At 41.9% G+C, this 27058-nt stretch overlaps 1 protein-coding gene across 1 annotated transcript in view; it reads right to left on the bottom strand.

Annotated features, from left to right (window-relative positions):
• The window catches only part of LOC142083209 (cytosolic phospholipase A2 epsilon-like), a 43626-nt gene extending 16568 nt beyond the window's left edge, over nt 1–27058 (bottom strand). The window contains exons 1-12 of the mRNA XM_075152447.1: nt 26947–27058; nt 23035–23069; nt 21489–21680; nt 21053–21139; nt 14289–14364; nt 4174–4310; nt 3230–3358; nt 2508–2548; nt 1895–1937; nt 1406–1469; nt 302–471; nt 82–177 (exon numbers count right to left, since the gene is read on the bottom strand). Coding sequence (XP_075008548.1) covers nt 82–177; nt 302–471; nt 1406–1469; nt 1895–1937; nt 2508–2548; nt 3230–3358; nt 4174–4310; nt 14289–14364; nt 21053–21139; nt 21489–21680; nt 23035–23069; nt 26947–27058 — 1182 coding nt within the window. The remainder of the gene's footprint in view (nt 1–81; nt 178–301; nt 472–1405; nt 1470–1894; nt 1938–2507; nt 2549–3229; nt 3359–4173; nt 4311–14288; nt 14365–21052; nt 21140–21488; nt 21681–23034; nt 23070–26946) is intronic.

Below are 27058 nucleotides of genomic sequence, written 5' to 3'. Positions count from 1 at the left end.
GTCTTCGGTTTCTCCTTCTTGGGAACCAGCAACAATTTTTAGAAGGTTGCAAAGGATTCCCCATGGCCAGTGGACACTTACCTCGCCGACTACTGCCCGCTCAGAGGGGAGCGACTTCAGAGGGAGAGTCAGGGGGATGCCTCTGCTCCTTCTTGCTCCGCATGACATGCAAGCACACTGAAAAGGAGCACGGAGCGCTTTTTGGTTAAGACAGAAATGTTCTACTCTTGCTGCCTACTCACACGTAAAGGTCAGATCGTAGGACTGTCTGTGTTGTCTACCATGTTCTGGGGTAACGTACAAAGGTGGGAAGCCTCCTCTTCTTTGTGAGTACAACATCCAGGGAGGGTTGCTTGTATTTGGCATAGTGGAAGAAAGTGGGATCTGGAAGAGGGGAGCGGGAGTCACAGCCCATTGAAACTCTCTGGGTTTCTTCAAAGGATCCTCTCACTGTAAATGTTAGCTCATTCTCTAAAACAATGAGATAAAATGCACACAAAAAGTTACTTCTAATTGCAAAAAAGAGAGAAAGGGAAAAAAAGAAGCAAAAGGTAGCTTTGAACAAATCCCTTCTCCTCTTCCTTTGTATTTGGAAAGCTGTCTTCTGCAAGTGATCCAAGACACAAAAATTACAGGTGGTTGTGTCTTTATAATGGGCTGAACAAGAAGCCGGATGGGAGTGTGATGTGAATGGCACTGAATTTTACACTGCTGCATTTCTACTGCAGTTGCATCATGACAGTGAATGCAACCAGGTACTTTGCATTGTAAATCACCCTCATCCCAGGCCAAATAATGAGCAACAGAAGTTCTCAGTCTCCTAAAATAAGATCTGATTCTGCAGCAGATGACCCTATTTAGATGAAGAGATCAGCTAATCCTGCCGGTGTGTGCTACGCATGCTCTGAGATTGCCTACCAGATCCAGCCCCTCAGGGGATGTGGGCAGAGGAACTTCTAGATTCTGGATCTTGATCAGGGTCAGGCGGGAGCCAGCTGCTGAGCGGCTAACCCCTGCAAAAAATGAGGTGTTTCTGTGCGTATGCAGAAGTCGAACTGTCAGAGATCCTGAGGAAAGTTAAGGCCATGGACTATTGCCCTAAGGAAGTAAGCTGCTTCAGAGTTTAACAGTACTACTGCAGAGGTTTTCAGCATCGCAGCTTGGGGTTTAGATACCTTCTGTACAAGCATCTGGTGTTGTTTCTAGTCTGGCACAAGGCTCCTCGTGAAGTCAGAACCCTGAACCTACACCTGCTGCAGAACGGGTGATGTTCCCTACTGCAAAGTTTTTACAAATCGCCTTAGATGTGGTCAATTAAAGCCTTAGTATTTGGATGATGCAATTTCTAGGCATTGTTAGAGAGGGTAAAATCACTCATATTCTGTTAAAGAATTAATAAGCTTACCTGAAAAATGCTTCTTTTTCATCCTGCTGTCCAAGTGAACTTCCAAACAGGCTACTTCACGACACTAGAATAGACGTGATGGGGACAGAGAATTAGATTACTCATCCAGCCATCTCACCACCAGTGCTGGCAGACGTTGGAAGGGTCATTGTAGGAAGGGTCACTGCTTGAATGTGGGGGCCAACTGTGTTGGAGACTTCTGCCAGAGCCAGTGGAAGTGAGAGTTAACTTCATCATCACTTGGGAAGATGGTGCTATGCTAAACTAACGTTCTAATTTTCAATGGATGCAGACAAAACAGGGGAAAATGATAGCAATCTGAAGGCTCCCCTGAGATCATGCTGGCCTCCTCAAAGATAAAGCTCCTAAGAGAAAAAGTATCATTAAAGAATGAAGACTTGCAATGTTTCCCTCACTGCTATCATAGTCAGCTAAGGTAAGGAATGACGTGGGAAAGAACACAAGAGAACAAAGCAAATAATATTTTACCACTATTGCCCCGTTTGTGATGATGGTTTCAGGAGGACCCCGGCTAGAAAACAAGACCAAATAATATGTATTTTATAAACAATATAATCTGGATACTGTCCTGAACAGGACGCATTTTTCTCTTAATTTTTTTTTTATTTGCTCCTTCCTATTGTTTGTAGAGGTACGCTCCCTTTTCACCAGATGCCACATAACTACCTAGCAGAAATGATTCAATTGCAATAAAGCACCTGGAAGGTGCTGGTAACAGCTTTAATAGCACAGGTATCTCATGGATTGGGTAGCAACATTCTCCTCAGCCGTGAGCTGCCCAGAGAATCTTCTCCAGAATATCTATAGACTTACTGCAGTGGGATTTACCAGCCCCAGAAAACCAACTCAGAACTATGTAAGCAATATATAAATTTTAAGAGAAAGTCACAGAATTAAAAATTCTGAACTCATTCTCCACACTGTGGCATTTTCTTTTCTTACAATGATTTGCTGATGCACACATTAAGTTTGGAAAAAGGGTGAATCTGGCTATTAAGATGATACTGGGTGTACAGAAGATTTCCCTGCACTGATGCACCACTCCAAGCTGCTGCTCCCATAATAATGGTGTTTTACTCACATGCTCTCCAATACAAACTCAACTTCCAGCTCCTCCCTCCTCTGAAAATGAAAGAGGAAAAAAAAAAGCAGTCTCGATTAGCATGTGCAGAGGTTTGCAAAGTGACCTTCATTTCTGCAAGCACAGTTTCCTTTATGCTTTAATAAATAACAATATTCTGTTTCGTGCTTGCTGTTGTCAGCATTAGAGGACAGAAGCAGCTTTTTCTTCCCCAAGGAAAAGAAGATCTCAATTGTATTAGCAGAACAAAGGGTGTTTGGTGCTTACATGTCTCCCTAGCAAACCTTTGTTTTTCACACTTTCTTCCCTGCCAGCTTCCATGTGCTGAACACAATATGCTAAGACTTAGTGTTTAGTAAAATATTGTGGAAACAGGCCATTTCCCTGTCCTTGTATCATTTTTCTTTTTATAATCTTTGTGAGGATTAGATAAACTCTGTCATTTTCTGTCAGACTATTAAAAGTGCAAAGCTTCCCTAAAATTGCCCCTGCTCTGGGCTTGGGAATTTGGCCGTAATCTGTGCCAGAGGAAACCGACAGGAATTTGAGAAGGCCATCTATTTTGTCACTGGTGTGCAATTTCCAAGATTTTAATAAAGTTTGTTACATTTTCACCACCAAGCTGGTCCTGGTGTTAAAAGACAGACGAGACAGCACACCTCTTTAATCAGAGGGGAGAGAATGGACGTCAAGACATACTAAATGTCTGACCAAGCTCTTACCTGTGGATTTAGTGGGAATGCCATAAACACGCTTTCCCCAAGGGGGATTTTAGCTACATCAAAAAGCACAATTGCATGGTCATCATCATGAATGATGTCATCATCAGAAACAGTAATTTCCAGAATATTCTGGGAAAAGAAATTAAAAATGTCCAATCCGTTAGCATGTACTCAAAAAGTACAACATTCTGCAGCTCTTCCAGGTTCAGTGCCTGCTTTACAGAGAGGAAATGGAAAAGTATTGATGACAAAGTGTCACAGGGAAGAGTAAGAAAATTAGTATAATCTCCTTTATAAGAAACAGCTTCTAGTCTCATCAATTAAGGCCGAACTGAGATTTCTCTTGGGTCACCTTTTATGCTTTTAAGTAGCTCTCACCAAAAATGCAATCTTTTAGGAAGGAGTATGAGATAGGCAGAAGTCCTATATTGCCCCTTATCAACGGGGGCAATAGAGGTCACTTCATATCAATAACCACCTTTCTATGTCCTTGGGCTTTCCACTTTCAGCCACCTGTTCATAGGTATTTGAAGGTAGTGTAACTATCAGCAGCAAACTAAGTAAAGATCTTAATCATACTAGAATGTAGCAGCTTCCTGGCATTGATATGCCATTATTTCATGGCCTCTCAGGGAAAGATGTGTTTTTCTGTTGTAGTGTTGCTTTATATTTTCATTTCATTGTTTGTCTGTGTTGTCACCCTGTCATTGGTCCCATTGGCCTTCTCCAAGGAGATCAGGCTCACTTTACAGATATATAAATAATAATTATCTGTTAGGAGAGAAGTGGATTCCAGCAAAAGCCAGAATTGTTTTGCTCCAGCTTGCTAGGGGAATTTTAAGTAAACTCAGAAAGGCATTAGAAGACAGGACATCCTGTTTTGGGCTAAACCGAAAGAAGCTGCATAGAGATGAGATGAAGAGGAGAGTTTTTGGTTTGTGTACCTTGACTTGTCTCTGTATCCGGAAGTAGAAAGTTTCATTCCACACAGGATTTCTGCAGTTTTTGATGGTTTTGGTGTGGAATTTTTCATCTGAAGCAGTTGGCAACCAGAGGCTCACGTAGCAATCAGATTGGCTTACTATAGAAACATAGGCACAAAATATCTGGCAGTGGAAGCACAACACAAGAAGTGGAGGCATTGAAATGCTCTGTTGCTTGAACATGGATGAGAGATGGCCAGTTCTTTCTGATATACATCGGCTAAACCAGGAGAATAGAAATCACACAGCTGCATAAAATGAATTTGTTGTTCATTACAACACTATTTTTAATAAGAGTGTATTCAAATAACTATGCACAATCCTACACATTTAAAAAAAAAACAGTCCTAGCCAGTGGATAGAATATGAATAGCCAGGAGTCTTATATTGCCCCTTACAAATATTGTTTCAGCTCTCTGCAATTTTGGCAGGAGGAGAAACTGTAACCGATGCAGCAGAGAGTGAGCCTCAGACCCTGAGGGAGATTGAGCGTAAATTATCTCTGTGGCACTGTAGCTTTGTGAGAAATCTTAAAAGAATCAGGTTTGAGCCTGCTTCAGATAATAAATGTCTGGCATACCTGGTTATTAACGCTTCACGATGGAAAATTAATTATTCCAGCTACCTAGAGCATTGTCTGCTGAGGTGGGGTAGGAAGGGAGAGGCCTACCAGCAGTACAATTGCTTCTTCAGGAGGTCAGTAGGTAGCTGGAGCCTTTTCCTGGTGTTTGTTGGTGCCTGAAAGACCTGGAGGCTATTTCCTATTCCACATCTCTTCCCAGGAAAAACGAAGTGGCAGAAAGGATTTGGATCTTGTGGATGAAGGGAGTGAGCCTGCACTTACTATAAGGGATCATCTCCCATAGATCATGAACCAAGCAAACACCAAAGAGATTCTCAGACCTTGGACAGGAACTTTTCCAGAGGCAATGGGAAGGGCTGATCCATCCTGTTGTGTAAACACAGGCTTTGGTGAGAAAAGAGGAGAAGGGGAGAAGTCTGGTCCCGTGGCAGTCAGTAGAGATAACTACCTCATGAGCAGAGAGACGAACACTTATTATCTGTAAGCATGGCACAGGTCTTGAGTCAGTTCCTCAAGGTTAAAAGAGACTTTGGCCTGGTGTCTTTGCTCAGGATATCAGATATTTGGGATATTTTGCCTAAATATAAGGTGTTGCCTGAAATCCAGAGGCCCTGGGAGTGGGACATGCCCAGAGGACGATGCCTGTCAGGCAGGGAGATTTCCAGGTAACCCATCATGCTGAATCTGAAGGAATTTCTTGACACTGCGAGGAGTTTTCCCTCGTGAATGATGTAGGTTTGCCTTTCTGCCTTTGAAATCATTTCCACAGGCAACATTTCAGCATCTCAGATTTTTACATAATCGAAGTGACAGGATAATGTATTGACTTTGGCAATTACCAGTGTAAGATTCAATTTACCACACGCGGGAGGGCTGTGATTACCGATCTGTCTGATAACCGGCACATCTCCCCTCACCGTGCTGTCTGACGGCCTGCCGAGCTGTGACGTACACATCCTGATAAGTGGTATTGCTGGCTCTCGTCTACAGAGTTTCTCAAGAGCACATAGGAAGCCTGTACAAAAGCCAAGAACCAAACGTGGCTTCAGGCCATCTAGACCATCCCTCCTCTCATTAATGCACTTATCACTGCTGATCTTGAGTGTTCTGAAAACATGAGTCCAGTATCCCCAAAATGGCCAAAGTGGCTGAGATGGGATGTACTTCAGAAATGTTAAACTGATCTGAGTCATAATTTCTCTCCTTTTTGGCTTCTGGCTGTCATAGGGTGCAGGAAGGACACATTTCTGCATGTTTGCTGTAGTTGCAAAGGCCAATTCTTTTCTTTTCCTTTCTTCTTCTTAATGAAAACCGAGATGCTCTATCTTTTTTTAAATTCCAGCTTTCAACCACACAGTGTATAAAACAAGACTCGTGATAGAACTGAGAAAGCTGGCAGTGCTAAAACTCTGAGCCAAGCATGAATGAACAGCCGCAGCATTTATGAATGTCTTTTGTTACTGTTTTATCTGGAATTTGCTGATTTGCTGGAGTGTTTTCTTTGACAAAACATTTTCATGAGGCTACTTTCTAAAATTATTTTTCCATATGTATGTTGCTTTCATAAATATTTACTTAAAACAAGCTATTGACAATTCTTTGTCAAACTGATGAAGTACAGGCTAGATAAATGGACAGTGAGGTAGATTAAAAACTGGCTGAACTGCCAGGCTCAGAGGATTGTGATCAGCAGCCCAGAGTCCAGCTGGAGGCCAGTCACTAGTCGTGTACCCCAGGGGCTGATACTGGGGCCAATGCTCTTTAACATCTTTATTAACAACGTGGGTGATGGGACAGAGTGCACCTTCAGCAAGTCTGCAGGTGGTACAAAACTGGGAGGAGCAATTGACACACCAGAGGGACCTGGACAGGCTGGAGAACTGGGCCAACATGAGCTTCATGAAGTTCTGCACGGGAAATGAAAGTCCTGCACATGAGGAGGAATAAACCCATGCACCAGGACAGGCTGGGGGCTGACTGGCTGGAAAGCAGCTCTGCAGAGAAGGACCTGTGCATTTTGGTGGACACCAGGTTGAACATGAGCCAGCAATGTGCCCTTGTGGCAAACAAGGCCAACAGCCTCCTGGGCTGCATTAGGAGGAGAGTTGCCAGCAGGTGGAGGGTGATCCCTCCTCTCTACTCAGCACTGGCAAGGCCACATTTCTCGGTTCCCCAGTAGAAGAGAGGTAAGGACATACTGGAGTGAGTCTAGCAAAAGTCCACAAAGAAGACGGGGAGATTGAAGCATCTGCCGTACGGGGAGAGGCTGAGAGAGCTGGGACTCTTCAGCATGTAAATACCTGATTGGGGGGGGGCAGGGGAGGGGGACATAAAGAAGTCAGAGTTACACTCTTCACAATGGTGCCCAGTGAAAGGTAAGAGGCAATGGACACAAACCAAAATACAGGAAATCCCATTTAGACATAAGAAAAAACTTTTTTTACCATGAAGGTGGTCAAACATTGGCACAGGTTGCCCAGAGAGGTTGTGAAGTGTCTATCTTTGGAGATGTTCAAAACCCGACTGGACATGGCTCTGAGCAACCTGCTGTAGCTGACCCTGCTTTGAGCAGGGGGCTGGACTAGGCGATCTCCAGAGGTGCCTTCACACCTCAGCCACTCTGTGATTCTGCAGTATCAAGGCTAGCTGGTCACAGACAAATTACATATAATTGTTAGTAACTACTGAGTCAAATTTGACCTTGAAGATGAGGTGAGGTGAAACCACTAGGATAAAGCACGTCCTCTTCCCATGGAGAAAGGGAACTATGCCATATGTGGTTTTGCCACAGTTTATCTACATTCCCTGCTGATGGAGAGAGGTTATTGTTTCCCATAAAATTCCTGTGATTTTCTATATTTTCCTTGAATTGTACAGGCAGTATTAGCTATTCCCCATGCTGTGACTCTAACTGAGCTTATGTATTTCTGTAGAAGTGGCAGTTCGAAGCCAGGCTAAGCTGTGAGGCAAACAGTGGGACAAATCAAAAATAACAGGGTAGTTGGATGTCTGCTGAATACTATGAAGACTATGATACCCTCATTATTTTTTTGCTCCCTCTTATCCCTGAAAAAAGTATACAAAAAAGCTGCTGAAAATCTTCCAGTTTGTTCATTGCTACCTGGGAGCTAATACAAAAAATTATATTTGCATTTTCTTCATGCTCTAATTTTAATGCAATTGCTGGGCGTCATTAGCAATTTCATGCCATGCCAGGCCCTTACCTCAGTGCACATGTTGCAACTTCATTCCCTGATGGCATAATGTCACCCCATGTGGATGCTGAGACATCCGAACTCAGTCACTTTGGAAGTCAGCACTAAGTGACCCTGATATCCTTTCCCAATTTTTAATTTCTTCTGATTCAATTACATTTGTGTGTCGGTGGGGCTATTTCTCATCTCCGTCTTCAAGGTGAGCTAAAAATTCAGGACTGAGCCGGGAAGTTCAGAACTGCAGCCAGAAGTTTGCTGCTCTGTGAGAGTACAGTCCTGTGACATGTTCCTGAAATGAACCGTCACGTGTTAAAATCATTCATCTCCATCACAACTAAGAAGAAAATTACAGCACTGAAAACCAAAGCATATAAGAAAAACTAGTCTCATAAGAGCAATGAATGTAAACTATAAAAACCCACCTGCCTGTTACTGCATTTCATAACGCCAAAAAGAAGAACTAATTTTCTCCTAGTGAAGTCCTCTCCACCTGCACAGACAGGTTCCCCTTGAATCCGAGTTTATTACAATTCGCCTAAAAGAAGGAGGAGAGCCGCTCCCATTTCTCAATCATGGGACATGGTCGCCGGGGTCATTTTCGCTCACCAGCACAGTATGATGCAAACAATATTAAGAAGTTACCTCCAGCTGCTGTCTATCTGAGAGCTGATTTGAACTGAACTCTGTCCTCTAAAGTACCCAGACGCAACACTCATCTGTAAGCGTAATATTACTCTCTGTATCTCGCTTGTGGAAATAACAAAGACTCATAGATCTACCGTACTTAACCAGTGATGTCCTTTACCAGGAATGGACAGAGTCACGTGTGAATGAGCCCTCCACCCTGTCCAGCCATTGAGTCGAGTGGCAAAATAGGATTTGCTCCCTGGAGCAGAGACTCAGTGGGTGCAGTACCTGCTGCAGTCACAGAGCAAAGCTTTCGCACCCTGGGTCGCTTCCACCTCCAGCGCCAACGGCACCGCTTGCATTCTTGGGGCAGGACCATGAGTATCACCTGCACTAGGTGTATTCTCCCTAATTTGCTTGCATTTATTTTCCGTAGCAAAAATAACCGCTGATGTCTTTGGAGAACCACTCTAATTTGCAAAGACTCCAGATGTATCACCCCAGAACTGACTCATTTATTCTGAAGCGATAAAAGAGCTTCCACACTATAATTTCATAAGCTGGGAGAGGAGAAAGGCTCTGAGCTCCTCTTTTATAAGTATGCAAGGTCTCTCTTCATCCAAAGATGAAAAACGAAAGGAAGATCCGAAAATGAAAGGAAGGTCCAAAACCAAAATGTTTCCTTCCACAGCTGAGACAGCTTCCACATGCACCTGATTTCTATAGTTAGAAAATACACCTGATAATCACAGTCACATTTCAACCCCCCCAAGATTTCATCTTGTCCTACCTCAGCTCTGACAACTGCATCACAGGGATCCCCCTACCCACAGCCTCTTGAACTGGCAGGACAACACCCAGCAGAGACATTTCTGTCTCTGGGAAGAAATCACCTGTCAGCCTGAATCTCACTCCAAGTGATTTCTTACTGGGACACACAGCTCAAATTCACTTCTGCAGTCCAGGCAGAGTGTTGCAAACATCCAGCACCAGTGAGGCCAAGTATGTCAAGCCAGACCTGACACCCCTCCTCTTCACCCCTGCTGCGTTAATGAGCCCGAACATGCTCTCCAGCAGCAAAGGTCAGCTCTGGGTACGTGGTATCAGCTGGTACCCACATAGGCTGCCATGGTCTCAGAGAGCAGCCTCTCGCAGAGCCCGCTTTACTCGGGTCTTCAGGGTTATGAGAGATCCGGTGGAGTCCGAGAGAGTTTCGCTCTTTCACGTTGCACTAAATCGTAGCGGGGAGGGCCACATCGCTGCAGGTCTGTGTCACCGGCGTTGCCCAAGGACCTGGGAGAGGTCTGCTTCCACTCGTGGCACCTCAGGGCAATTCCCTTTGTGCCAGATGAGGCAGATCCCCTCACTGATTGCCTGTTTGTCCATGGGAGTGGGGTAAGGGAGTCAGCTCCGGCTGTGGGCTTTAGGGGCTGCCATAAACCAGCAAGTAAACACTAACGATGGTGAAGGTGGGCCAGGCTGGGAGGTTGGTGCAGCTCTGTGTGGCCACCCAATAACTCATTTGTTTAAGGAGAGCAGCTGGAAGGTGTTGGAGAGCCTGTGCCACCACGGTTCTCCTCTCCCAACTCCTGGCTCCTTTCTGAAACAGAGTCACTGGAAGGGGTGTTAGCAGCGAGGAAAGGAGCTAACACACCGTTTTGCCCATCACCTCATCCTGGCCAGATATTCTTCCTGCACGTGGGGAATCTCTAGGAGAAGTGACACCATTAATAGAGTCAGGAAACATGAGCTTTTGTAAAAACTTCTGGCACTAACCTCCAGCTGAGGAGGAGCAAATAAACACACCAAAGACCAAAAAAGTCATTCTTTTACCCAAGACTGTCTGCAGTCTCGGACTGAGGAGGGGAATACCACTGCAAAGCAGGTGCCAGACTGTAAGAGTCCAATAAACTTCACTAGAATTGCTTCCTTTCTAGCATGCCCAGCGCCTCCCCAGCCTAAGTGTGTACGAGCACTGGAGCCTGGTGTTGACACTCAGCACCTGCAGGGCAGCAGGATGAGTGTAAGTGATCTTATCTGGGTGCCAGCCTCTCTAGTGCCCACGGTGAGATCAAGGAGTGCCAGAAACGTGTGTTTGAGTCTGACCCACGATTACAAATTGGCATAAAGGTCAGTTAAGAATACAGTGAAAACTAATTAACTCAGGTCTGTCAAGAGCATTTGCATGATAAGATAAGACAGAAACCAGTTGTATGAAGTATGAAGCAAATGTCGGAGTTGAACATAACCTCAGTATAGGGGAGCCCGCAGAAGTGGTGAAGCGACTGTAGGTATATGAAAAGGGCTAATTGATCCATTGAGGAGGAGCAGGGTGCTTCCTTTTTGTTTTAATTTTTTTCTTTGTGTGAAAACAGATGCAATCATTGCCAAGCTCCACCAGCATGCCTTGTCTACAGGCAAAGGTGTAACATCAGATTTCAAGGTAAGCTGGGACTCCATCCCAGGCTTGCGAAACACACATCCCACAGGTCTTGAGATGTGTGTTTAAAAAACACCCAGGATCAAGTTGGGTGTGCACGATAGGAATGTCAGTGGAAGTATATAGAAAGTGACGTTCTCTGAAGCCAGGATTTGGCAAGTAAGTCAAGGAAAAATATAAAAACTCTAATGGTCAAAGGACCTGGCGTGACTGCACTTGCAACGAACTGAGAGAAAATCAGGGAAATGGAGTATGTTTTAGTCGAGTGGAGGTGAACAGAAATTCAAGCAAGCAGATAACTGTGCATGCTTAGAAAGACGGGAAGTCAGCATGTGGGCAGAAAAAGCAAGTCATAGAAGCTGCTGCATTTGGTTGGAAACGTGGCTTGTTCCTGGATTTGTTACTTGGAAAATGAAAATCTAGAGAAATCTGAAATATGTTATCACAAAAATTGTTAGCCTTCCACTGATATCTCACAGTCAGATAGCACCTGTATCAGCTGCTTATAATCCATTTTCCAGGGAAAAAGATCATATTGATGAGACAAGGCCAGGTAAACATCATTTTCCAATTCTCATCAGCACACGTTAGCATATGTAGCTATTTTACTTTTCTGATACTTCAAATACTTTCAAATGTTAAAACCAAAACATTAAGCTAAAAGGACATCAACAACAGTGCAAAATCAAGCACTTAAAAATTACAAGGTATCTTTTTGCATTGTACTGAATGTTTTAAATCACGTGGTATCACACTATTTTTCCTGGGAGACTCCAGCTTCTTTGAGAGCACAGGCAGGTTGCTGCTCTATCAACAAAGAGCTATTTAATGTTTATTTATCTTCCTTGTTCAGCGGCATGCTGGTTTACAGTGCTCCACTTCAATATGACATCCTTAAGAAACAGGCCCAAAGTGACAGAGTACCTGGGGAATCACCAACTGAAAGGGGAGAAAGACATCCTTTTCTTCACCGGCTGGTCCCCAAATCTTGGGGTTTACTGGTAATTAGCAAAGGAATCTGAAGATACTTCGCACTGTTTCTAGGACTTACCTCGCATCTTAAATTAGGATCCCTCTACACATAATAAGAGATAACCCCTTTCAAAATGAGCACATCATCTAAATAGACAAGAGAGAGAAAATGTGTGGGAGAAGATATTGTTATCCATGTTTTATAGATAGGGCAACAGAAGCACAGAGTGTTTGGATGACTTGCCTAAACTTATACAGTAAGTCTGTTGGCAGAGCTAAAAACTGAGCCCACACATCTTGATCCCTACTCCAGAGATGTACATTTTGGTGATAATGGGAATTTTCTAAATGTCTGCGTCTCATTATGCAAGACTTCTTCTGAAATCCCACTGTCCTCAGGATGGAGAACAAGGTCATAACAGTAACACTATTTTCTGAGAATGCAGCATCATTTTACTTTGTGCAATCCCTTTGCACAAGCCGGTGAATCATGGTTCTTATCTTGTCATTCAATTTCCATTCTAGATCAGAAGTGATACTAAAAGAAATTAAATCAGCACTTCAAAGGAATGAAGGTGAGGTCTTGCACATATGTGCAGTGTTTCATAGCTGTGAAAAGAATAGAAATTAATTTGACCTTCTTTGCTATCCTATGATATTTCTTCTGTTCTCTGCAACCCAGTATTACAGAACATGTAATTACAGAATTACAGAACACTTCTCTCCGTTTGGTTGGAAAATTGACAATGCTCACATCCATGTTCTTGAAACACGGGAGTGAGTGGAATACAAAGAGATTGTGTGAAATTTTCTTTGTAGAATATTGTTCCATCAGAAGATGAAGATAAAAACAAATGGTAGTGTTTGGGGTGAAAATGTTGCCGTCTCTCAATTATCCAGTGGAAGTCAAGTAGTGCTCACTCGGAGAAAACAAGAAGGTATCCTGCCATGTCCTTAGCCTTCCTCAAAGTCTGTCTGATGACTTGCTGCCTCATGGAAAGATGGACTTATAGAGCTGCCTGTCCACTAGTGAGGAGTCTAGTCCAAAGTAGTCTTCTACTGTTAGGGTTTCCAGGCCAAAGTAATCTGGAGAAGGGCTGCTGGTTTACTGGCAGCATGGGGCGCCTCAGCTCATTTCTTTGGAAAAGTTGTGCCTGTCATAGATCTTGTCTGAGTTTCTAACTTCAGGGAGCCTATCAAGACAATCTGAGAGTCCCTGACATGCGATGTACAACATTTCCTCTGACAACTTTGGTTACTGCACTGAAACCACCACATTTTGGAGTACCATAGCTAAAGAATTGACTCTTGGTCTGTGCAAACAGCAATTGTAAATGACTTTTCACTTTGATGGATCCTCTAGCTGTATTAAAAATATTAAAAAGTGGGAAGACAGAGGAGTGAGGTAACATGTTATGTGAAATATTGGGCAGTGGAGAGGCTGTGGTGTTAAACTTCAGGACAATCTCCCAAAAAGGAAAGAAAATGCACAGCAAAAGGAGGAAGAATAGTATGGTAAAGGGATATGCAAAACTGGAGTTATTACTGACCTGCCATGTTCATGAGGCACATGTAGGAATGGCAGGAGAAAATTCTCCAGAGAAAAATCTCTGTGGAAGTGGAGCACCGGGTAAGGGCTGGCCAAATATCACACATTTTCAGAACACTTTGCATGTAAGCTGTAACGTACCATGTACCACAGTCCCCAGAAGATTTCTGTTATACATCTTTCAGTGGGGGGCAAGAACCAGAAACATCCATAACAACGTGGCTGCTCAGGACGTGTACACTATACACCTCACTGAACTTCTGAGATGTGGTGGGGCTCTTTAGAGCAAAGAATTAAGAGCGACTGATGTGTAAAGATTTCAGCCCTGTATTCTATGTATTTGTTATAGACATGGGATATAAACACCTGGGTATTAAAACTGGTGTTAAGATATTTTCACACCTCTGAAATAGCCAACTTGTCTGTGCTTTGCTGACTGATGAAAGTCTTAAAGATTTAGTCAATACCCTACCTGGCATTGACCTGTTGCTGAATTCTTAAAAAAAAACCTAAACAACAAAAAACCTTTGAAATTGTAAATAGATGTTCTGTGGCAGAAATAGGCTTTGATTGTGCTTTCTTAGCTGGTATGATTTCTGTGTTTTGCATTTGTGCAGTGGCTAGCACAAGCAGGGGCTGATCCAGTAATTTTAGGACTGTATAATGTCAGTAAGAAAATCAGGTACTTACAAAAATCTGCCTGATGAGCATTTCTCAACTTTATGATTCTTACAGTGAGCAGGGAGTAAGGTGACATTTCTTCCTGCTGAAAAAAATAACAAAGGAGATGTGCTTTAAAGACTGGGATACGTGTATTTATTGTAATGACAACCAAACACTGAAAGGAACCCAGATTCTGCTGAAGCCATCTCTTCCACTTGGCATCACAGCAAAAATGCAATAGGCCACAAAATGCACTTTCTCCACAAACTTCATCAGCCCCTAATGTCTGCAGTCAGCTAAGCATTCAAACAGATAGTGTGGAAGGAGAGAATGAATAGGAAAGTGGAGACAGGAGGTAAATAAGCTGAGAAAGTTCAGTTAGCCAGCTACATTAAATCATACACACGGTCGTCAGCACCCAATACGACAACACAAAATTCAGTGAATCACAAATCAGAAATGTTCCAATTTTGGTTAAAAAAAAAAGAGGCATCTTTTTAGGTTTTCTCACTTGTTTTTAAAAGAATAATTTTTGTGATGGAGAGGTGTCTAAGGATTAGTATTAGCACCTTAGGGAATGTCTCAGGCCACCAGGGCAATACACAGCTTTGGACAAACATTCCTAGACTGTTTTGTGGGAACAGAAGTTTTCCTTACCAAATGTGGTTATCTGATTGATAGACATGGAGTAGTATAACAAAGTACATGGCTTTGACTACAATCCGTCTCAAAGAAGGCTATCTCCAATTCCGTGTGGAAGATGCCAGGCCTGACCAACTGGGTCTGTAAAAGTTGTGCCAATCACGTGTGCTTTAGGGATTTTACATCCTCAGAGAACATGTCCATCATGTCCAGCAGCAGCAGCTAGAACAACTAGGGTATCAGCAGAAAGATGCAGAAAATGGGCAAAGCTTACGATGGCTGCAGCACAGATGGCTGTCTGGATTCCCTGACTGTGGGAACAGTTGTGGAAAATTTGTCAAAATAGCTGAAGTTCGTAGAAAGGAAAGAGAGTTGCACCATGGTTGTACACAAAAGACTGAATGAAAAGGGTGAATTAGCACTGGGGATGGCTACCTGTATCATAGTTTAGGAACACAAGCAGAAGAAAAGGAGGAATTTCAGAAATTTCAGACTATATTGAGTAATAAATTCCCAGACTAATGTATGTTTATAATAGGAACAGCTCTCGTTAGCTGGTTGGGGTAACACAGTAAGACTGCAGTGAATGCCAGAGGACGAGAGTCTGCACAGGAAAGAAAGTACTCTTTCAAAGTCTGTCAAATCCTGAGGGCTGACTGCATACAAAGATGTTATCAGCAGATTCTTAACTGGCTATCTCCAATAAGAGGGGAAGATATAAATAGTATAACATATATATTAAAAAGTGACCTTGAGAGAGTCAGGTTATGGAATAATAATGATTTTTTTAAGGACTTCTGAGTAAAGCATCAATAAAACCAAAATATTGTAGCATTACAATGAGGTAGATTTGGGAATAGGGAAGTGTTAGTTTGCAGTTCTTATAGCAAGGGTCTGTGGAAGTTATAAAATGACCAAACTAATTATGATGACACTTGTAGATTTGCAGACAGATATTCAGCCAAATAACACTGAAGGCACAGTATGTATTGGGGTCAAGCAGTACGTGGCCAATTCGGTGATGTGGAGGCCTGATGGTGGTCACTGATATTCAGGAAGAGCTCAAGGAGGAGTTGAGATAATGGCAGAAGACAAATAGATCAGTAATTCTTAGTAAAGTCACCTCACGAAACACCATCACCACAAGGCAGCCAAAGTAAGAAGCTGTTGTGAAAGCTAATGACCAAAAGTTTGAAAAGATTATCCAAAGTGAAAATGGAGGCGTGCTGGTGGAAGATGATGAAATAATTAGGAGATGTTATCTATTTTCTGAGAAACTTCAATTAAAATAACAGGGAGAAACTCTCGAGTGAAATAAGAGAAAGCACATTCACAGGTGCTGCTACTGTGACAAAAGTCAAAGACTGCTAAAAAGGTCGAAGTATAAGAAATCAGTGAGACAAGACAGTACATCAGCTGAAGTGTGTAAAGCATTGGACCACGGGGAATTCATCATGACAAAATTTAACTTAACCTCCCAAATCATTTCCATCTCTATGAGGATGAAAGACATGAAGGTCATAAAAGGAATTTGCAAAAAAATTGCAGTAATTCTCAAGCTATGAAGTTATCCAATGAAATGGCAAGAATGAATTTTTGCCAAAATGCTGGGTAATTTAAAGGCATATTAAATACAGGTTAACCAGTGCCTAAAATAACCATAAAGCTTTGCCCGTGAGCTCAAGCTTATAACCAGGAATCGTAATGTCAGAATATTTTCAATAAGTTGATTAGTTGCAATGCTAATACTTTTTTCTGTGAGGTATAGAAGCAGCACACCCAAAACACCAAGAGGGCTATTAAGTGCCGAACAAATGCATTCTCTTTTTCAGGCTACAAGGAGTAGATGATCTTGGCTTCTGGATGGGTGTATTCCAAACCTAAATAGGAAATTAATCACTGTTGCTTAAAGTCGTATGTAGGGCACAGGATATTTTATAGGGCTGTTTGTGCTAAACAGGGGAGGTAAGATCTCATCATTCTCAGAATCTGGACTGAGCCAGCTCCACACTATTGTTTCAACCAATATTGTTAGACCATTCCTTTTTCATCAGCAAGGAATAACTCTGTGTCTTCTTACCTCAACCTGTTTTGTTCTTAAAGAACAAACACTCACTTGGTTTGTCCATTTGTTTCTATACCTTTCTCAAAAATAGTACTTAAACTAGAGAAGTACATAAAAACTTCAGCAGACATATTTCAGGAGAAATAAAGGAAAGAGTTAAAGGAATTGCATTTAATGTTGGTGCTCTCTTAGCCTTCTTTAATGGCACCAGTCCTTCAGCCAGCATTTTGGAACACATGTTTTTAAAGATTCTCAGAGATGTGTATGACTTTTTAAGAAGTAGAATGACAGAAACAGAAACAAGCGTGGGTTCTGCGAAGACAGGTTTACACCAAGCACCGGTTGTGCCCTCGTTCCCGGGTGCCATTGCAGCAGACTAGAATAGAGGTTATGTGAAGAATGCATCACAGGAACCTCATACTTCGCATGCAAATGAAGACAAACTGATAAGAGACTTAGAGTATGGAAGGGCTATATTAGGAAGGAAAAAAAAAAACCAAAACAATAGAACATACCCAGTGTTTCCATGAAGAACAGTAAGACACTACACAGATTAGATAGTGTCAAAGATTATGCAAGGGTCCAAGCACCTGATTTCATGTAGAGTCATGGGAACAAAGAGGATGGGGATATTTGGTATCACGGGAAGATGACTTGGTGCAAAAAGCAGGAGTTTATTTAAATTTGAAGAGCTTTCCAAGGGAGCAATAGGGCAGAGTACCCGATCAGCCATAATGTACAGATTAGAAATTTGATTGAATGAGAAGCAAGAACTATTTCCCACCTCCAGGAGGAGAGCCCTGAGTAGGGGCTGTGTAAGAGAAAAGCCAGTGAGCTGTGCATGGAAACTCTGCGTACCAGGAGAAAATCTCACCGTATTACCTGAGAAATCTGAGTCCTATAAGATAGCAAGATACAGGCTATGTCAGGCCAGAGCACACCCAGCATTCAGCTATGGAACAAAGACCAGAAGAGAGAGGATGGGAAAAGAGACTCAAGGAAAAAACAACAGCGGAAAGAGCTACTGATGTGAACCTGAGAGGTGCATTCAGTAGGTGGGTCTGGTGGCAGAGAACATGCAGCCAGGCAAGTCACGGCTGAGCTTCCCTCAGCCGGAGCCTCACTCCCTGGGTCTATTCATTGGGTCAGCAGGGTTTATTAGCAAAATCCCTTCTGATATTAGCCTGTCCCCAAGAATAATGATTACTTTAAATTTGAAGGAATAATGAAAATGGTAGTTTTATCTCCATATTCTCAACTTTTTTACCAGTTAGAAAAGGATTTTCACAGCACTCAGAACCGGTCTGTACTCTGAACCCCTCTCGCTTTCTGTCAGTATAACACTTAGATGACCATATCACCTAAATCAAAGCCTTTCAGAAAATAACCAATTTGTTCTAGAAAACATTTTCATCCCCTCCTTAGGGCATTAAAGGAGGAACAATATTCAGTGATCATTGTCATCATAATAATTTGAGACACCTTTGAAGAGAACTGCTAACTATTAAGCGAGCTATTAATTATAAAGCATATCTCTGAGACAAAAGAAAATGAGAGCTATCCTCCTTAGAGAAGGCAGTTAATGAAAAATTACTTCATATAATACTTTTCTGATGGCCAAATGCCAGACATGAAAACTACTCCAGAAAATTCAAAGATTTGAATAACATTTTCTTATAACTGAAGCTCAATTCCCTGGTGCCTTCAATAGAAGTCATGCAACTAATCGTCTTTCCCTCTAGTCATCATTTCATTGCAATAATACATTGAACAACGCTAAGAAACTAAAAAGCAAGTGTGTTGCTGCTGATGATTATAATTTATGTTACATTAAAAAATGGTTAGTTCAGGGAGTTGGTGATGTAATCAACTATCTATGAGTGACTAATTGTCATAAACAGCCATTTTCAGCACAAAATTTGCATTCCATGTTAAGCCCGGAGCAATTTTTGGGTTTCTTTTTTTTTGAAATAACAATTTATTCTCTATAAGACAATGCACTAAGAAATAATATCCAGCGATAAATTTTCTAGATTTACTTAATTATGGGCTACCTTACCCACAACTATTTATGATCTTCCTTTAGTATGTTTCGTCTTTCCTGTATTCATGTGTAAGGTACTAGAAGGCAAACTGTCAACTCAGGACTCCCTAAAACAGCTGAAGAGATGCTCTCTTGATGCTCCTATCCATTTTAAAATATGAAGAGGATTTCACAAGGTTGTTACATTTTCCTGAAAATTTAGCAGGGGGCCATATTTGGCTTTGCATTGTAGGTAGGCAACACAGCTGAATTCCACGCACAGCCCCTGAGCATGTTTTTCTAAACCCAATCCAGTAACTATTCAGTTTATCACGCAGCTACGCAAAGTCCTCTCAAACTGAAGCAAGTACTTGGGCAAATATTTGAGCATTAGCATTAAGGAAAGCTTTGCACCTGTTTACTTGTTCTGGGACTCAAGATCTGCTACAAGCATGTTATCCTTTATAACGCCTCTCTAGTAATGATTATCCTCCTGTTGCAGATGGCAAGCTATGGCTTGCAAAAATCAAGGGAATTACCAAAAGCTGCCCAGGAAACCCCGTACCAGTAAGAGGCAGAAATTGGCCAGCTTGCACAAGTCTGTGCCTTTAATGCCAGTTTTCTGCCAAGCTTTATTACAGAGGAGTGAAGACATATTCAAAAGCCAGGAGGCAAATAAAGAATGTCTGAGCATGTCTTGGTTGTTAAACACCTATGGATAGCAAACAGAACTTTCGGAGGTTCATTTGATAAGGAGAAATTATGACAAGAACACCGAATTAAAGCTGTGGAAAGGGTCCCATAGCCCCTATATGCACTGGTTTATGGCCACAGGATTTTTTTAATATTACTTTATGTACATTCAAAAACATGTGCTGGATTCTAACAATCTTTATATGCATGTAAGTACCTCAGTGGTAAAGAAGGGTTGGATGCTTTTAGGCATGGATATTCTAAACCAAAACACAACTTCAGTATAAATACAGTAAATCATTACAAAAATGCTACGGAGATCGGGTCATGGCACTCCCCAATAGTTACTTTTCCTGCTTTAGTACATTCCCTTGCTGAGCTTTAGCACACACACAGAGCAAATTATGAACACCTAAATGCCATATCGGTTTTGGTTATGCTGCTTTGCCATTTACATGAAGTTTCACAGCCCACTGATAGTTTGTCACCCTTTTTGTACACTAATTTCCATCTGTAGGAGCTGCCAGAATGCTCCTAACAAGAGATCAGTTTGATCAATCAGTTTCATAAGGTTGTGACACACATAAGCAAAACAATGTTTGTAGTTTTCTATTGATTTGGAAGGCTGGTTGTGCAAACAAGAAATTAAATGTACAGGTTTCCTATGAGCTATAGACACTTGAATCACAGGCCATTTAAGGTATCATCAAAAGAAAGTTAGCTTTTTGTTTGGAGCCACCCTGTTTTACTTTGAGGCGGCTTGACACAAAGTGTAGGCAGCTGCAAGCTAGCCAAGAGTGGAGAGAAAGATCATCACTGATACAGCTGCTGCGTGTTTGATGCAAATATATCTCTGTCACAGGCCCTGCAAAGGTTGCTAGAGTCGTTCTTTTGTTGTGATGAGTTGCACAGTGATCAAAGTGGGCATTTGTTCTGAAAACTGGCATTAATGACCAAAACCCAAAGGATCGCCGTCAATCATGCTCTAACTTTCCAACACTGGCAATGTTCTCCATTCATGCTGGGCTAAAACTCCATTAAAGGCAATAGGGTTAGATAACATTAAAAGAAGGCCAAAGTCAGTCCCATTTCAACAGTAAATTGAGAACATTTTCCCTAAGGAATTTCTCTAAGGAATAAAACCATGAAAATAACACACTTTGTGTAACTAGGTAAAGAAATGGAATAAAAAAATAATGGAATGCAGATGTTCCACGGGAGGAAAATTTTCTTTCAGGAAATGTTCCTATCGCTAAATAAGCATGTGAATCTTTAATAACCAAATTTCAGGAAAAAAAAAAAGATCCTACCCTTCTCAAAAAAATATTGGTTTAGTCCCACCTATTTTTAGTTTGCTGAAGTTGGTACCTTAGCATCAACGTCGCTCGGGGCTATGTAGTGCAACATCCATTTTCTTTCTTCATTTTCCAAGGTGCTTGATTTGCTGCTTGCATGCTGTTGAGGGAGGGAGAACAAGGGATGGAAAAGAGAGTAAAGATCAATTTTTCTACTTATTTCAACTCCTCAATGTGGAATTGCAATGTGGAATGGGCAATTTGCACCTCCTCATGGTTTGTGGTGTATGAAATGAATGTGCCAGGAAAGTGGCAGCTGTTTCGGTGATGTATGGAAAGCTATTGACTCCAGGTCCTCGTAGCTGCAAATAGCCAAGGAAGGACAATCCTGTTTTTTTGGAGATTTATGGCCTACAGGTAACAGTGGACTTGACCTGTTTATAGTCTGGGGACAAATCTGAATCAAATACTCGGAGACTCCTGCCAGGCTTGTTCTCTTCTCCACTTACCTGAGGGAAGGAAGATGTTGATGCCATCAAGATCGCTGCTGCATTAGAAGCAGGTGCTGTGAATGGCACCTGAGTATGAGGTTCCACAGTTGCCAGTGCCTCCTGAAACAAATTTACAGCCTTGAAGAGTGTCAGAAGTTGCTGAACAAGTGTTTTATTACATTGAGTCAGAGCTCCACCCCTCCATGATTTCTGAAACAGGAAAATTTCCCACCCACATTACTTGTCCAAAGAGCACGTCTGTTGTAAGGTGTGAACGTTCATATCTGCATGTCTTGTGACTGAGCAGAGCGTGCTGAGACACCCAATCGTTCCCACCTGGGGGCTCGTGGAAGTGTAATAACAGCGATAACCTGACTGATGATCTGACTGAGATCGTCTATGAGAGGTAACCTTACAACAATAATCTAAAAGTGATGATAATAATAGCCTAATAGACACATCTGCCTACTGTCTCCATGCAAAGACCCTGAATTCCACGCACTATTGCCTCCATAATAAAAAGTAAAAAAAAAAAAAGGGGGGATGATCATTAGAAGGAAGACATTTCTGTATGAAGATATTAAGAATTCTTCTGAAGCAATGTTTTTCCTTGAAAAGTGCTGTTGCATCATGATTTGTGCATACATGTTTGTTTTTATTGTAGTGTTCTACTTCAAAAGAAATGAAAGAAGGGAGAAATTTCATAAGCAGCATTTCTGTGCTTCCTAAAATACAATGTATCGCTTTTCCATTTGAAATGTTTTACTTATTTCTGGGCTTTACATTTAATAGAGTATGCATCTTAACAAATTTAAATTAGATTTCACCTTGAAAAATTGTGAAACATTTCAACAAACTAAAATAATTTCATGTTTTAGGACATTTTAATTCTTAACGTTTTTTCCCAGTTCAGAACTGTCATTTTCTGATGCAAAAAACATTCAGACTTCTGAGCAACTTTATTCAAATCACCAGCCAGCTGGGCATTACTAGCAGATTATTGGAATTTAATGGACTGATCCTGTACATTTTATGATTTTTTTATCCAATGAGGATCTGCATGTGTTCAGCACACCTCTAGGAAGCTCAGTGATTAAATATTCTAATCCATTATGCAAGCATTATTAGGCACACATACATGTGTATTGAAAGTCCTCACAAATGATTAAAAATAGCGCTTATGAAAGGACTTGAGATTAAGAGTATGACAAAGCATGATGCTTCCTATTAGAGACCTGCATAAGTGTGAAATCACAGCCACTCTGACTGTGGCAATGAGTGTTGTACAAGGACCTTGACTGACAGAAACCAGACACAAACCCAATCACTTCTAGCAGTCTCATTATATACTTTTCTTATATGCACAGAGGTGAAAAGCTGGTGTTACAAGGAGAACAAGTTAAGACAGTTTGATCATCTTACCTGCAGTATTCCATCCTTGCAAAAGTTTGATTTCTTAGGTTTCATTTTATGCCTACATTTTCTGTTTCTTTTTAATTAAATAAGCACATTTATTTTATCATATTGTGCAAGGGAAAGGTTTGCTGTGAACTTCCTTTCTCACCTTCATCATATTGAAACTTTTTGATGGAACAGGAACTGCTTAATTGAAACCAGAATTAGATAAACTACAGCAATAGGCAAAGGATAGTCACAAGCCTCTCCCACGTTGTGGCTGTTGCTTTGCTTTGTATGAGTGCTTGAACTTCTGTAAAAAAAATTTTAGATTCTGCCCCTTTTTTCTGTAAAAATGGTGACCAGAAACAATTTTGTGTACACACAAAAGCACACACATTTTCTATTTCTTCTGCTCCAGCTTATCTGTATCCTTGACTGAAATGCCTAGCAGGGTGCGGTACCACAACAGAGGAATGAGAACGTTAGCTACAATTTCTTTGTAATTGTGCCCCACAAAGCTTATCAGCTCCAGGTCTTGTTTCTGCAATGTATGGAAGCTAATGAGTGTGAGGTTTTTGCATGAGAGCAAAATGTGTCATATTGCACCTTTGGTTTTAAGACAAAAGGAAATGAGGCGGGGGAAGAAGCCTCCAGCATCCCTTAGGAAGGTGACTAAGAGCTGCTTGTTGCCTAACAACTAACCCTTCTTTCCTGACTCAAGCCTTCCCGATATGAAATACTTGTTCTTTAAGCTCAAGTCAGAGGCAGCCAAAGGTACCTTTGACTCAAAGCTGGCACTGGCATTGAATTTCCTAAATTAGTTCAAAGTTCAAATTGCTTTTCGTTATGAAGCACAATTCTTTTTGAGGCAAACATGGCCTTTTCACAAGGCACGCGCTTAGGATAGGCTTGACCTCACCTAAATTAAGTCATCTAAAAGTTAGACTTCTACTCGAAGCCGGTTGCCTGTGTTCCCTGTGTACTGAATGGAGGAAAAAGCAAGCGTGGCAACTGCAGGTAGTGACTAAGCCCCTCTATATTGGATTCTTCTGGAGAAGCCTAAATGTCCAGGTCATACTTGACACCTAACGTCTGAATGGCTGAAAATAGGTGAGGTGAATCCCACCCTGAGTAATCAGTATATCCCCTTTAATCACTTGTTTCCAAAGTTACTGGTGCTGAGGGAACTTGACGTTGAGGAACTTGGTTGTGTTGTTAACACGTCATTCACCCTGTCGCAATGTGAAGCTGCAAAATGCCCTTGGACAAAAGCTCTATTAGCATATAAATGAAATATCCTCTCATGGATTCAGGTGGCAAAGAGGAGTTTTTTTGATAACCAGGGTGGCAGAGAATGCAAAATGCAATGCTGCAAGTACCAGTACGAGTACAAATTTCCTGCCATATCCAGTTTGGGATCGCTTAAGGCTCCTGTGATCATGAATGGGACAGCTTGACTTGGGACTGCAGTGGTACCTCATGCCCAGGCATACTAAGGGAGAAATACGAAGTTGGGTTTTCTGTGAAACCCAGGCTGCAATCTGTGGAAGTTCAGCAGCTGCTTCATAAGCATCTGAGACATGTTTGTGACAAATGGGGAATGTCAGAGGGAAGGACAGAGAGGAGAGGACTGCTACAACTGTCTGAAGGTAATGCACTCCTGACTTGTGGGGCAGAGCAGAGGTCAAATAATACATTTAGTGCAGCTCAAGGAGCAGAAAAACTATGCCAGGCCACCCTTAGATACCCACACTTATGGCAATTTTGGGGTCTGTCTGTCAGCTGGTGAGCTGCTGGCGAGATGCAGATCATTCAGAGTTGCTCTGCTTTGAACTGGTTGTCATTTGAGGTTTTTTTCTGTAATAATTTATTCTTTTTCCTGACTAGTCTGATGGTGTCTAAGACTATAATCAAAATGATCTAAAACTACAAACTATGACTGAGCTAGGCCAATTTTAACAGTAATGCTCAAAGACATGGGTTGGATCAGAGTTCATTATTCAAAGATTTGTTAAAGTGACAGCTAAGGACAAATAAAAGATCAGTTAGGTTGTGTGTTTTCTTTTGACTTTTCTCAATTGTTCTTGATGATACCCTCTTCAGCCTCTTCCCCATCCTTTCCAGCTCCCCTGCAGCCCACAGACTCTTCTTTATGTCTCATCCCCATATCATGGGCTCATGCCCTAGAAATGTCATCAGCCCCTCTTGCTTGAGCACCTCTTCCCCTCAGATTTCCCAGACTACCTTTCTGAACATAGGAGAAAGGGAGGATCCAGCTTCCCTGAAAGCCCTTCTGGTTTAATCCTCATTAGTATCTTTACTAGAAACAGCCACCTTCTACTCCCCAGGGATACAGGAAGATGCAGCTAATATGACTCATAATTGTATGATGCTTCAGGCATATTAGAAGTAATAATACATGGTCACCCATCTGAATAAAAGTAAAAATGTTCAAGTTCATGTCAGAAATCGAGAGATCATAGCAATCTCCATGACAACAATGCCAAATATCATTCACAGGAATCAGGCTTCAATGTGGCAGTGGCTGTGCAACTTTGCCTGATCCACACCATTACTGCTGGTGACCCATATGCCCTTTATTTTAATAAGATAAATATATTGGTCATCATGAGAAAGGTATATATATATTTATCTGTAATTCAAATATGAACACATTAGGACAGAAAAAGTGAAATGGCTTGAGAAAATTTGGACAATAAAGTTAGCTCAGCAGAAAAAGGGGTATTTCTGTCCACCAGGAGTATTATATTGCTTTTAGGAGGGCTCTGTATGCTCCTCCCCATGACAAATACGGGGTATAGTTATTTTTTGTTACATATATACTAACTTTACTCAAACTCAGAGAAAACTTAAATTCAGAAAATACTTCAGAAGCAGTCCAAGAAGTACTTAATGTCCTGGACAAATGCTGACAGTAGCTCAGATTTGCAAGCTTATTTGGTCTGGTTATTCTTACATAGCACATAACCTCTCTTCTGATAGATCTGCATGTGCATAAGTGCAATATTTTTTTATTACTGAGCTTATATATGAAGTTCTTAAATTAGCCTTTCTTTTTGTAAGGCATGCCCTGCATAGGATACTAGTTCTTACCAGCGTCACTGTACTCTCCCATCAAACACTAGAACACCTTGGGGCTGCTAAAGCAACTTATCCTGAAATAACTGGCTTCTAAACCTTTTCAGCTGTAGTAAGTTAACGGTATTTTGGTATCTTAATAAAAACAGCAAGTGCTGGTGGGGTATGCCTTTGAGTTTCCTTTTCTTGTCTAACATATGGGACATCATATGCTATCGTCAACTTTAAATTTTCAGTGTTCATTGCAGTTAGCTCCAAGGGATAAAGTACATTACAAGAATCCAGTCCATGTGTAAAACTGTTGGTCACCGGAGTGCGTTTGCTGACTGTAGAGACAGAAATGTGGTTTCCCATGAGGACTGTTATTTGAGAGTCCCAGGCAGGATCAGGGGACCCCAATGCAGGTTTGCAACTGATTCTGGCAGTTCCTCAAAGCCTTACCCATTGCTAAGCAGGATCCCTTTTACTTCCTCAGTGTAAAGGCGAGCATGGCACCTTTCTGAGTGCATTGCTTTTTCAGCCAAGAGCGGCATAGCCAGAGTGTTTCAGCAGACATCACGAGACTGCTTTTCTCAATGAGCAATGGCTCAAGTTTTGGTATGATGACATTCCCAACTTTTCTGTCATTTTCTATGTTACAGAAGAGGATAGGACAGTGCACTGTGAGACCAGAGCCCACATCTGATGCAGTACTGCAAGAGAATGAAGTCTCTGCCTCCTAATTAACCGAGAGGGGCAGAAAGAGCCAAGAGATTCTGCCCTAAAGGACGCAGCTCCCTTCTCCTCCACAGCCTGGGGTGGGTGGCTGCCTCCGGAGAGCCTGGTGAGAGCCCTGGTGAGAAAACACAAGCTATGGGGAAAGGAGATCCTTAGGGAAGGTGTACCAAAGGAGGAAAGGCTGCCAGGCACTGTGGGCATTTCCCGTCCCACTTGCAGGTTGAAGAGGAAGAGGAAGCCCAGGGTTAGGTGATGCACTCACTCCAGCTAATCTTGCAATGCTGGAATTCCTGGTGCTGTTTTCTTGCGTGGGAAAGGCCCAGCTGTTGCAGCAGCTCTTGCATCCAGTACCTCTCCACATGTGCAGAAGCCAT

Source organism: Calonectris borealis, chromosome 5, assembly GCF_964195595.1.
Source record: "Calonectris borealis chromosome 5, bCalBor7.hap1.2, whole genome shotgun sequence".
Classification (NCBI taxonomy): domain Eukaryota; kingdom Metazoa; phylum Chordata; class Aves; order Procellariiformes; family Procellariidae; genus Calonectris; species Calonectris borealis.
Note: the sequence above shows the minus strand (reverse complement) of the source record. Positions and strands in the feature narration are given on the sequence as shown.